General features: G+C 32.8%; 3 protein-coding genes across 11 annotated transcripts in view; 2 read left to right on the top strand and 1 right to left on the bottom strand.

Moving 5' to 3' along the window:
- Positions 1 to 14,179, bottom strand: part of LOC132907254 (calcitonin gene-related peptide type 1 receptor-like) — a 167,051-nt gene that overhangs the window by 22,710 nt on the left and 130,162 nt on the right. The gene's annotated exons all lie outside the window — the stretch shown is intronic.
- LOC132907252 (UDP-glucosyltransferase 2-like) overlaps positions 1 to 14,179 on the top strand; it is a 273,020-nt gene that overhangs the window by 183,578 nt on the left and 75,263 nt on the right. The window lies entirely within an intron of this gene.
- The window catches only part of LOC132907250 (juvenile hormone esterase-like), a 39,216-nt gene that overhangs the window by 15,094 nt on the left and 9,943 nt on the right, over positions 1 to 14,179 (top strand). Inside the window, exons 1-2 of one of the 2 annotated variants that reach the window (XM_060960161.1) lie at positions 10,679 to 10,894; positions 13,669 to 13,957. In XM_060960161.1, coding sequence (XP_060816144.1) covers positions 10,754 to 10,894; positions 13,669 to 13,957 — 430 coding nt within the window. In that variant the 5' untranslated portion in view covers positions 10,679 to 10,753. Of the gene's footprint in view, positions 1 to 10,678; positions 10,895 to 13,668; positions 13,958 to 14,179 lie in introns of those variants that run through there. The other variant, XM_060960162.1, reaches the window with a different exon arrangement.

Here is a 14,179-nt window from a genome sequence, read left to right as displayed (position 1 = left end):
TTTGTGAGAACATTATTTATGAACGTAAGGTAATTTACATATTCATTCGATTCGAATGAAATATGTGAATTACAGAATGTTAAAGAAGCTTTAAAAATGAGACATATTAAACTTGAACATAAAAGATATAACTTAGAAAAAACGAAGCTGGCACCCCGCTGGGGGTAGCCGCCCACATGCTATATTTATTTTTTATTTATATTTTTTTTTTTTTCACCAACAAGATATAACACTTTACCAAATGTCCACAAGGACAAATTGTAAAATAACCAAAATAAAAAAAAAAAAAAAAAAAAAAATTAAACTTGAAAAAAAGCTTGTTGCGAATATCGTGAGAGAAGATTGTCACAGCCACGAGAGAGATATTAATTAATTTAAAATTTTTTGAATTCATTTCCACAGAAACGTTACAAGTTTAATGTAACTCCAATTATATTTCTGAATATGCATTTCTATCTGAATTCTAATTATATTTTAATTATTTATTATTAGTTTCACGGGAAAGATAATTCCCTTTAGCGAAAAGACACAGAGTTAGCGTTAGCAGAGTTAGTGATAGATTGATAGAAATAAAAAAATAATAAGCAACGATTAAGGAGAAGCAGCTTAGCTATGATATTAAGAAATAAAATAGAAAAGTTTGAAAATCTGTCTAAGATAGGTCGACCAATTATATATCAATCTTGTGATGGAGTTAATGAAATTCATCATTCTATTAACTATGATAGCCATAAGCGGTGCGTCGTTGAACGGTGTTTAATTTAACAGCAAGCAATTTCGCATTCTTGTAGAGGGTACGTTTAATTATATGAAATTAATTAAATTTAAAATTAAATTCTACATTCCATAGAAGACATAAAAGTTCCCATAATAGCAAAATTTATTTCAGTGCTCTGTTGGCTGAATTATAGTTGATGAAATCGAAGAAATATTGTTAAATAAACAAGGTTTGCACCTACAACTTGTTTTCATCGACTTGCAAACTGGACACTTTAAACTACCCATCTATAATTGAAATCAAATCAATGCACAATGCTCGAAGAACGATTATTATAGGCAAGAAAATAAGACTACGCTACCGATGATTTCTGATGCTTGGCACTTAAATTAATAACAAAGTATTCGAGATCGACCGTCTATTATGAAAACGGCTCTTTCTTTTTTTATAACGATTCCAATCTTCTCGATTCCCATTGTTACATCGTAAAAACGTAATTTCTCGAAGAGAATGTATCGCGCAGCAATTCGAAGAACACGCTTTTACTACGGTTCAGTTCGATCGTTGCAACTGCGGAAGAGGTGATAGTATCGAGATATAAAAAAAAGAAAACAGCATACCGTAAAATAAATTCCAACGTTAGCTGTTGTTCAAAGGAATTAAGTGGCCGCGAAGTTTGAAGGGTTAATTTTACCATTTTGTAACTTGATGTATTTTCATGTAAATCGATTCGATAAAATTACACAAACCAATTTATACTAGATAATTATTTAGTGGTATTTTTACCGTAGCGTGAATATAACATTTTGTTTTTTTATTTTATTTTGGTTTTTTACAATTTGTCCTTATGGACATATCTTATTGGTGAAAAAAAAAAATAAAATAAAAATAAATATAGCATGTGGGTGGCTACCCCCAGCGGGGTGCCAGCTTCGTTTTTCCTAAGTTATATCTTTTATGAATGTAACATTTAACATAGAAATCTGATACAATAATACTTGAATTTAATCGCGTGACTAATTTATTCGCCAACAATTTCGTTACGTATACATGACAATTTTCGATTATTTCATTTTCTTTTTTTTTTTTTTTTTTTTGCAAATTACGAGAACGACGTAATTTAAAGGAAAATGAAGTGCAAGCAGATAACGGACGTATTATATCGGTTAAGAGGACGGACGTGTAAAACGAAGCAGTGCAACGGACTTTGTATACGTGTGTATTTCACGATAAAAACTTTTCACGATAAAAAATGCATCGTGCAATGGATAGAATGCTAAAACAGTTAGATAACAATAAATCTGACGCATACAATTTGCTTTATTACGTATATTACACGTATATTTATGTGCAGTAGACGTGCGAAAGCGTAAATTGTGCGATAGCCTTAAACGTAGCGGACGGTTCACAGATAGCGACAGAATTTATATCATGCGAAACCATCGTCAACGATTCCCAGCATTCCCAGCATTAAAATCGTAGATAAATGTAAATAGAATTTTTCTTCATTCTTTTCTTCTCGTTATCTCCTTCGACACTTTCTCTTTCTTTATTTATCTTATAAAATTTTCATCAACGAATTCCACACAGAATGGTAAATGCGAATAAAACCTTTTTCCATTCCTTCTTTTCTATTCTCCTTCCTTCCTCGTTTTCTTGTTTAAACACTCTTTCTATACATTTACATACGTTTGTTTCTTTTATAATCTTTCTGCACTATTTACCCCGTGAAACTCTTCTCAACGATTTTCGTACGATTTTGTTTTTCTTTTTCTCGGAAGACTACGTTCTGGAGTATTTTATACAGTTTTATTGTAATCCAAATGATATTTCGTGCAAGAGTTTTGCGCTTCGTGTATAACAATAAAAATGTTTCACTTCAAGCAAATGGCATAACTCGAAAATGGTAAATAATTTGGAAAATGTTTAGTCTTCTAATCGTTTACTTTTCCATCTCTACATATTCTTTGATCGTTTGTACGTTGAAAAAATAATTAAGATAAATAAATTATAGTAAGATTATAATTAGATATAAAATAATGTATTATTATTAGAAACAATTAGTCGATTATTGAGATATTGATTGTTCGATGTTACACGCATTTACGTATTTTTCTATTCGTCATGAAAAAATAAAAATACAAAAGAGGAGCAAAGTTGAAAGAGGAAATTATCAGGAAATTATTGTATGTAGATATACAGGTAGATACAGGTGCGGCCATTCCTGTGTTTTTTGGCTAATTTAACGACCAATTACATTAACATAGTTACAAAATCATTTCCTGTCTTATTCTATAACGTTAGGATTGCAATCGAATTAGCAATGAAATGGAATAATTTTTTTGTAAAATAGCAAAGAATGCAATTATTAACATCAATTGAGATTAAATAATATGATGATGTTAAATAATTCTAACTTTCTTTTTAAATAATTCTAAATCTATCAAATTATTTTATTATACTCCCTTTCTTTCAGTAAAAATAGAACAATAATCAGAATTTTCAGTATCGAAACTATTTCGATTTAACTAACTAATGAAGTAAATGACACGAGAATAAAGAAATCATCTTCTTCGCCACGATTTTCCTATTTGCGATTACATAATTTCTATTTGTCATTTTAAGTCACGTGTCGAACATTAATTTTCATCAATCATAGATAATCAGCATTAGCGTGTGAACTATCATAATATTTTCTCATATGTGAATTTTTGAAATGACCTCTCCACGATAAAAATTCTTCATTCTGAAGCGAACGTGACGTAAACGCCGATTTATCGACGAGCTGGTGAAAAAAGCAATTGTTCAAGGAATTGAGAAATCAAATTAAATATCCGTGTCGCAACGCGGAACGTTTAATTGGTTTCTAATGAATTTCCAAGCGATCTTAAGACGTCAGATCGTGGATGGAGGAAAAGAGTAATTTCCGCTTCACTTCCGCCATTAATCAAAGAGGTAAACGGAAAACCTGCAAGTACCTCGATCACCGGTTTCTTGATCGCGTTGATTAATAATTGAGAGAATAATTCTTAGTCCGTAAGGGCGCCAAACAATTTGGAAGAAAAGATCGCGGTTCATTGAAGATTAGTTAAACTTGGGAAGAACGAATTCGATATTGATTGGATTGCTAACAGCCGGCTCTTTTGAGATTCTTCCAATGGATTCTTATGGATGTTTTAAAAGGTTAATCTCTATAGAAGCTACGAGACGTCTCATTGGATTGTAATTCTGAAGAATCGTAATCCTAAAATTATCGAAAGACCTGATGAAGCATGGTTTTTTATGGGGAATTTAAATAAATCAATCTTGGTTAGTATGATTTCATGTTAAACGCTTTAAGCGAATTGAAAATCTTTTTCGTTTGCAAAATGAAAATAGGGAAAAGGTCAAATATTCTCTTGTTTTAATTGTTTCTTATGTAATAATTAGCAATGATATTTTAATTATTTGAAATTCGATTGTATTGTTTTAAAACACACTGAAACGAAAGATTTGATTGAAAAAGGATTCTTCCTATGCTGGAACGTATCAAAAGTAATCGAAATGTGTGATGGCCTTTTATTTCAAGCTTCTTCCCCTCCGATGCATCGAAATTGAACCGAACTCGGTTGAAGAGAGGAGGCTCGTTGAAATTTAGCTCGTCGAATGCAATTTTCTATCCGGCGTTAGCCATTTACTTCAATCGGTTATTTCCTTAACGTGTTCAGACGTAATCCGTACCTCTGTGAAATGGAACCTTCATGGAGTGGAAATGCTAACGAAGGAACGCGATCGATAAAATTAGTATACATACCAGACAATCTCCAAGAACAAAAAGAAGAAACTTTCTCTTCTCCTCAGGAAAATTCCACTCCTTTTAAAAAGTAAAGAGACCCTCAGGCGAACAATATACAGAAACGAGTCAGTAAGAATGGCCATCAGAAATAACTCGTTACTTACTGACTTTATAAAAAGAATCTTTGAAATGAAATTGCTTGCACTAGAGCAACCTGACCAGGTGAAGATATAGTTTGATTTTTACAAAAAAAAAAAACAGGTTTTTCTTTGTCTTTCATATGGTAAATTAAAATATCTCCTAAACTAATCATTTCTTCGTATAAATAGGTTCATACCTTTTTGTAGAGACTGTCCGATTGGATCGACTAATGTTATAAAGAGCGTATAAGGTGCCATTTCAGAAGTTCAGGGTTACCTTAATATCTCAAGGAATAGAAGGTATTAAAAAATCATACTTCAACTGATCAAATATCTCGAGTACGACAAATGTTATTTCAAACACTTTTTAACAAAATCAATAGAGTAGTTTCAGCTGGTCATTCTTACTGACCTACCCTGTATATTGTACAATATCACGGTATTAGACTTGATATTTCAGAGTTCTCAACATCGTTGTACACGCTAAAGGACTCTCAGACGATCAATATATATTGTCAACATAATATCGACAATATTCATTTGCAAACTGCATTTTCCAATATAGGATTTTACAATATATATTGATTCGTCTAGGAGCTCCTTAAATTTCCTGAAATCTTGGACTTTGTTGCCATTCTTTATCTTTTATTCTCGCTCTAAGAGTATTATACCTATTATTTCTTTATATCACAGTATTCACAGTAGTTCTGCAAATTTACCATCATTTTGATCAAACGGGCAACAAACGTCACTGTTCCGCTCTGTCTTCGACTTGGACACTTAGAGCTGCTCTTTTAGCGATATTTATCGAATCGGTTGCGATCGTTTTCGCATGCAAACGCAATGCAAATGGGGACATACATATACGGACATAAATCAGGAAATGGTAATAGTCACGATTATGGTAAAAGTTTTCGTCCGTGATTTAAGCAACTTTATAGACTTGGTATTCTACGGAAGTTTTGTCATTGTTTAAGAATACGCGCGAGTTTTATTGCCTCCGTTTAGTTAAGCAGAACCGAAACGGATCAAGAGTGGCGATTTGTCATGCACGGCGCATCGTTATCGAGCGAGATTATGCATGGATAGCCTAGCAGATTGCTTGGTTTTGTTATTTAAAAGACAGCACCGCCGAGGACGTGTAATTTGTGAGGAACGTTGATGATTTATAGATGCTGTTGGTGGTAGTTTTCTTAGAGCTAGTTGAGGGGTGAATCCAAAATGGTTCTTGGTATACGGTGGCGAGCATTTAAATAGCAACGTCTTGTTTCCATAACTCGCGTGAAGTATGACTATTCATTTTGAAATTAATATTATTACACTGTGTGGGATGAATTGTTTCTAGAACTGCTACTGTGTATTCGTTCAACGAACGCATTGTGTTCTACGTTAAACTTAGATTAAAATAGTTTCTTCTGTAATCCTCTTGCATATTCCGTTGAAAATTCCTTTGTCCTTTAAACGTGTTCTCCACCGATGGTGTTACAGCGACATTGATAATACGAATAACACGTTAGAACATTTACAGGACATGTCGAAATCTTTACTTTTCTATTATATTTCTTATGCTTATAAAAGATATAACCTAGCAAACACGAAGATGGCACCCCGCTGGGGGTAGCCACCCACATGCTATATTTTATTTTCATTTTTTTTACCAATAAATAAGGTATAATACTTTACCAAATGTCCTTCAGGACAAATTGTAAAAAAAAAACAAAATAAACTAAAAAAAAAAAATTTCGTACGCTTAAATCAATCAACATCCTTTGCGAGATACAGTACAATATTGTCGATAAAAGACAGTGTTTTATGCACTGCATAAATCATGTTTAATGCAAAGAGTAACCATTAATATGAAAGAACAGGTTTCATTGAAATGCAAAGCTAACCGATTTATCACGCCATTGACTGTAATTAAACGAAGAGTCAGTTTCATGGTCACCGCCGGACGCATGTTGATTCCACTGAGAAAATTCAACTCAAGTTTCTCTCTTTCTAACTCTTTCCTACAATATTCATAACGATCGCGTGCCACAACTATGATCCGTTCTTAACGACTCTCGGATTTTCTACGTAGACTCACAACTGACGTTACATTTAACTATAAAATTTCGAACAGCTACATACATTTTTTTTTTTATTTTATTTTGGTTTTTTTTTTACAGTTTGTCCTGAAGGACATTTGGTAAAGTTATATCTTATTGGTGAAAAAAAAAAAAATAAAAGTAAATATAACATGTGGGTGGCTACCCCCAGCGGGGTGCCAGCTTCGTTTTTCCTAAGTTATATCTTTTATGTGCTACATAAATTGGCCAGAGATTCCTCAGCTTTTTAAGCATAATTCTCCATTCAGGAAGTTTCCATTATATCGCTTATCTTTGTAGCGTAGAGCACTAACTATTGATATAGCTATTACTTTAAAGGTTATTTAAGTAGCTATGTCAATCGTATCTGCAAACATGCCAAGTCACTCGTTCATCTACTCCTTTTACGATTCGCTGTGTTTAAGAAACATGTGAAACATACGAAACATATGCGGTTTACTATTAATTTTTAGTTATCTGATGATGAATTTTCCCGTATTCTTTATAATTCATTACATTTCCCTATTAAGTTTCTTATTTCAATCTTTTAAAACTCCGATGGTAACAACTCCTACTGTTTTAAACTGAACTCTTAGAGAAACCATACTACTTATGGGATGATCCAATATAATTCCTATTTAAGGTGCAAGTGTTTAATGTAAATATATATACAGTACGTTAAACAGACGAGTGTTACCAAAGTGATAAAAATCTTTGGTATAAAACTTACTAATACTCTCATAGTATACACACAAATAACAGTTTTAAGCTTTCCTTAATCCTGCGCTATTTCTATTTACAATTTTCCACCTCTGTGGAAACCTGATTTTCTCCTTGTACTTTACGTTATCTACTAATATGAAGAATATAATTTCGTTTTCGAAATAACTTGGTTTTATCAAGTTTTCTAGTAATCGAGGTTACTTCGAGGACAGATTTTCCTCGTCACATGTTTCAAAGAGGATAGCTGTTCTCCAGACTTCGTCATCGTCGTAAAAGCTGGCCGACGATGAAACGTCACCTCGTAAAAAGTTAGCTGCATCTGCTTGTTGACCGTCTGCTATTTGCGAGGGGCAAAATTGAACGAGAGCAAAGAAACGATCGTACGATCGGCAAATATTTAGCCTTTGCAAGCTTCCTTGCAAATTGCTTGCCACAATTCATCGGTTGGAACATTGGCATCATACAGTTTCCCTTCTCATGATGCTATGGATCTTCCTCGTTTATTGAGACGAATATAGAACAGAGGAGATACCAGCCGTCTCGAGAACTGTTTTATTATTAAAAATCCTAATTTCGATGAAGAGATCGACTCACAATGGAGGTTTTATCTGGGGAAGAAATTTTGCTGATCTATAATTTTCTTCCTTCGATTATATCATAGAAAAATAGACTTTGCTTCGCTGGAAACAACTGCGCCGGGATATTGCCGTGATCTTCAATTAGGGAAACGAGGGCGAAAGTTCATTTCATTCACCTCCGGTTTTAGCCTCGACGATTAATCTTAATGACTGATTTGTTTGACGGTTGCCCGGGATAATAAACAACGACACGTTTGTTCGTTATATAAAATAACGATAAGAGTATGATAAATAATGAAAAAAATAAAATAATAAATATGATAAAGAAACGTAAGAAAAATCGTACGTAACATAAAGCGTGTATGTTCTGATCAGAACGTTAGACGCGTTGTTAATCAATAATCAATTGCTTAAGTAAAGTATCGAAGTATTTATTACGAGCTGGCGATTGAAATATTTGTTATCCTTTTTATTATTCTCTCTTGTCCGACTCTTCGTAACTTTCAGTTTTTCTTCCTTTCACTTGCTACTTCTGTTCTCCTGCTTCCTCTTTTCCAGGAAATGTAATAAACTTTCTCTTCACGAAGTGAATCGTAATTATCGTACCTTTTTTACGTAACTGATTAAGTAAAGTAATAACACTATGGTATGTATAGATTAATTTACATATCACCTTAAACTTATCGCCTTTATTTATTCAATCAACCTAGCTTTTTTTAACGATAAATGTTCCGGCAGACTATTTTGCATTTAATAGTTGGATTTGATATAATGACAGTGCAGTCTCACTGCTGGTGCAATCTAATTACTAATCACCAGCGTGTTAAAGAATTTACATAAATTATTATGTAACAAACAAGTTCCATTATTTTTCTATGCTACGCAATATCTATCAAACGAAGCTTGATAGACTGATATTCATTATGATACACATGATAACGTTAGTATATCAGTATAAAATTACGAGAACGCAAATCATTAATATAAACTAGTGTAAAAGATAAACAGGAACAAATAATATGCATATTTAGGGTCATTAATATATTTCTTAGAGAGATAAAATTTAAATGGCTCTGCTTCGATTTAAATGCCAAGTAATTTCCGGGACAATATTTTCTTGCCACAGACGAATGTTTCTTCTTTCTCCTCTCGTAAAACGTAATCTGACTGGTCCATCTCAAGTCGAGATGAATAAAGAACACATTTGGACGTAATTGAATTGTAACTGACCCAGAAAATTTTCCACATTACACTGTAGTTTTATTCTTTCGTAGGACTACAAGATAAAAGAAACTCGTACCGAGTCTGAGTTAAACAAAACCGTTTCTTACTGAAGATGAACAATTTTAACAAATCTAAAGAAAAAGGGAATATAGCTTTTGCGTTATTATCTGCTATAACGTTACTTCGAGTGTTTTTCTATCGTTAGAAGCACTTTTTAATTTGAAATAAATGCGAAAGAACGATTATTCCGCGACAAGATTGTGGATGATAGATAAAATTGTACCATACAATTATAATCGCGAAGATAGATATGTAATTCTTGTGAGAATTAAACAAAATAATTTCTACATATGAGGAAATTTGTATAAATTACACATTTGAAGTTTCACAACGTAGGAACTGCATATCTAATATATATATACTTCTCTTCAAATGTGTGATTTATACAAATTTTCTCATATGTAGAAATTATTACTTCGAGTGTTCTCCTGTCGTTAAAAGCACTTTTTAATTTGAAATAAATGCGAAAGAACGATTATTCCGCGACAAGATCGTGGACGATAAATAAAATTGTACCATACAATTATAATCGCGAGGATAGATATGTAATTCTTGTGAGAATTAAACAAAATAATTTCTATATGAGGAAATTTGTATAAATCACACATTTGAAGTTTCACAACGTAGAAACTGCATATCTAATATATATATACTTCTCTTCAAATTTATGTGATTTATACAAATTTTCTCATACGTAGAAATTATTTTTCTTAAATTTCCACAAAAATTATAAATCTACCTTCGCGATTATAATTGTATCGCATAATCTTATCTATCGTTCCACGACGTGGAATAACCGTTCTTTCGCACTTATCTCAAATTAAAAAATCCTTTTACCGATAGGAAAACGATCGAAGTAACGTTATAGCAAATAATAACGCAAAAGTTATATTCCCTTTATTTTTAGATTTGTTAAAATTGTTCATCTTCGGTAAGGAACGGGTTTTGTTTAACTCAGACTCGTTACGAGTTTTATATTTTGTGGTCCTACGAAGGAATAATTAGGTTGACGTTAGGATCTTTCTATAGACATTCAAATTGTCTCAATAAAAACATAAAAGAACATTGATCTTTTTACATTTCGAATAAGTTTCAAAAAATAATATATTGTAATTCTAATTGTAATTTGTTCGAAGCTGCACAACGTGCGATATACTGAAAAATAATCTCCTTATAATGTTTCAAACTGCCTCGGTAGAAAAACAAAAAGAAATAGTACTTTTTACTGTACTTCTATTTTAAACCATCGGGCAATGCATACTGAGTAACGGCAGAGTCAGCGTACTGTAACCTTGGGCAAGGTTTAAGCAGATCGTCAGATTCCGTCCCCACCAGTAGCACCGTGGTTAACCAACTGAGAAGACAGGTCCTTATTTAATACAATGCTTACAGCGTGCTACCAGTTCAGCTTGAATCGTCGGTCGTCGAAAGCTGATTAGTTTAGCGGTATGGCGCACGATAACACCGTGGTACGCGTAAAGCAAGGCCAGTTACGTGGCGTTATCGAGAAAAGTTATTATGGTGACCGGTATCTCTCGTTTCGTGGTATCCCATACGCGAAGCCGCCGGTCGGGCCGCTTCGATTTAAGGTGAATTTCCAGCGAAACGATCGTTCCACACGACAAAACTCCGTTGCGTGTCTAAACTAGACATGACAGTGGAAAAATGATTCCTCGTTTTCTCTTATCTTTTCTCCGCTTGATCATGGGAAAAGGGAATAACAGGAAAAATTGTGTCGTTATTTGATCTAAAAATGTAGAGAACTGTAATATGTTGGAATAAAAAGTAATATTAAAAAGCAAGTGGTACTTGGATGATGTGTTTTAATACATGTAAATAATTCAAATTTTATATAATAAGTGCATAACATAAAGCGATATGCAATGGAGAATTGTTTAATTTAGATCCAATTAACTGTATTTCGAAACGTTTTGTTTCTGTCTCTTTTGGTATAACGTGAGGATTAGTAACAGATAAAACAGAGATATAAATATTTAATAATAGACAGGATTAATAAATTTCTTATACTTGGGAGCGTTATAAATATAGAAAAGCTTTCGAATTTCTACATTTTATATTTCGTTTTATCACTCGCGAAACAATTGCAAATTAAATTAAATTGAATTTCCTATAAGAATTTCCTCAGTTTATACACGCGTGTGTATATCTTCTCGTTATCGTACTTATCGAATTTTAAACAAATTGCAAAAAATATTGATAAACTGTAATAACGCCGTATCATCGTGTTTATGCCAATTTGCTATAACGAGATCCTATCTTTCTTCATAATGTCATACGTAAAATAAAATAGACTTTGATCAAAGACTATAATAACAAAGTTACATATGTAGAATTAGAGACATTGGAAATTTGATAGCAAGGGAATATTCAGAAGGAATTGTTAAGGTAAAAGATAATTATGTAAATAATTAAAAGTACGTTAGCACATTGGCAGACTGACTAGAGTTAAATCTTTGTTTACCGATCGCAGTGACACTGTCATTGAAAGTTATCAAATATGATTACCGTATCGTGCAAATAGATATAAATATACGTTTCATGTTAAAATGTTTTGTGCTTAATTTCTGAAAATACGTTTTCGACTTGTTATTTGTGGATTCATAATTGTAAGACAGAGGGATCGAGACGAGAAACCATTTATTTATAATTTTTCAATTAATAAAACAAAAATATCCCGTACGGAGTGGTAGATTGCAATATTTGCGCAGCAACTATACAAAAATTTGAAATGTTCAATTTTATTCAAATGCATATGATTTGTAATGATTGAATAAAATAGAACCGCTTCAAGGTATCATTTAAATACTCGTAGCGTGTAATGAATTTCAAATTATTATATAATAATACTTTATCATTGCATATAAGTATATTTTTGTGGCCTTATTAAGAGAATATTTTTACTTGCCATTGAATTATTCGCAACAACCTTGATACATCGTGTTGATATAATTTCCAGCGTAGAAAATTTACTTCGTTCGTCATATGCGATCTTTAAGTTAATTTATTCGCATGCGGCATATATTCGCTATAATGGTACAACTGGAAAGGAGGTTCTTTAGGATTCTGTAGCTTTATAAATTGAAAATAATCGTTATTAAAAATTACGAACACCATCCTTTCTTGCTGATGAATCTGATTAATAAAATAATCTTCGACGACAGTTCTTTGTCCATGCAGAAAATTGATGTTTCCGGGTTGTGTGATATTCCAGATAAAAGTTCGATGTTTCGTAACTGTATAAAGTATAATAATTTTCACTCCATTTGGTACTATCTGTTCAATTTTAACATTAATCTAACTTATGATAATTATCTCGTGGAAAATACTTTCGACAATTACTGTATTATTATATTGCAGTTAATTTATTTTAACTTCTGATAATAATCTTTATATGTACTAATTATTCTACGTAATCTTTAACGATACAGAAACCGATCCCTCGTAAGAACGTGGAATTGAACGTGGAATTAAAAGCCGCGAAAAAGAAAATTATTTCCTTTACTATACACGGAATGCAACGGTTACATCAGACAAATTAGTCTACTATTATCGGTAATTTTCTCGACAATAAAACGTGCTCACGCAACTCGTCGAATAAACCGCTTCGAAGTGAAAACCAAGATGAAGAATAACGAGGAAAGTTCAAAAGTTTCATGATATATACCTACTTAACGCACGCATACAGATACGCAATACCAAATGCAAGAGTTCTATATTCTAAAGAGGAACGTCATGTACTCTAAGAACCTTCGCAAAACTGTCACGTTTGTCGTTACAGGAAGGAATACCTAAGATTGAGATCGATGCAGGTTTTCTAGGCTAGTGTAGTTCTTTCAGCGAAGAGCCAATATCGAAGAATATTTTCTCAAGAGATTCCACATACTTTCAATAAAATATATAAAAATGTTCTCTGTCACTTTGGTACTTGTCTCCAAACGTTTCTCTTACGTTTAAATATACCCAGATGCACTTCGATTTACGCAAAAGAAGAAATATTCATTTTATAATTTCTACCGATATTCATCAAAGTATGTGATAATTCTGTTCTTCGTCTCTCTGGATGTTAGGTTTAAAATATACTTTTCTTCTTCGCGAAGGAATAGCACGAATTCTATTTCGAAATATCTACAAATTTACATGGCTATTCTACGAAATGTATAATAATTTGTCCTAGCGCTTCGTTTCTCCGAATATTACGCTTAAAATAGAAAAAATATTCTTCAAAATTTATTTCAAACTTCGTCTCGATAAATGTGGCGGTTAATATTTATTTTATCGTTATATCACGATTAGAGGAACTTCCTCGTATCACTACAGGATCTTTCTTTCTGTCTTTGCTCAGGATCCAGAACCCATGGAGCCATGGACAGGAATAAGGGACGCTTTAGAGTTCGGCAACTCTTGCAGTCAGAAGGATATGTTGACGTACGAGTTCGTGGGGAGCGACGATTGCCTCTACTTGAACGTGTACAAACCGATGAAACCGACATTGAAGAAAATGTCGGTGATGGTATGGATCCACGGTGGTGCGTATATAGCGGGGTCAGGCAGCAACAAATATTATGGACCCGAGTATTTCATGCGGAAGGATGTTATTCTGGTCACGATTAATTACAGACTCGGTGTCTTGGGTGAGTACGTCTGTCATTGACATGGCTTGTGCTATAGTTGATTGTTGGTAATATTTATATAATTATTAATAATATATACTGGTATAATATATTGTATTATAATATATATTATAACCCCGCTGGGGGTAGCCACCCACATACTATATTTATTTTATTTTATTTTTTTTTTTATTTACCAATGAGATATAACACTTTACCAAATGTCCTTCAGGACAAATTGTA

The sequence above is a fragment of the Bombus pascuorum genome, chromosome 5, assembly GCF_905332965.1.
Source record: "Bombus pascuorum chromosome 5, iyBomPasc1.1, whole genome shotgun sequence".
Lineage (NCBI taxonomy): Eukaryota > Metazoa > Arthropoda > Insecta > Hymenoptera > Apidae > Bombus > Bombus pascuorum.
This window is presented reverse-complemented; position numbering and strand designations above follow the sequence as displayed.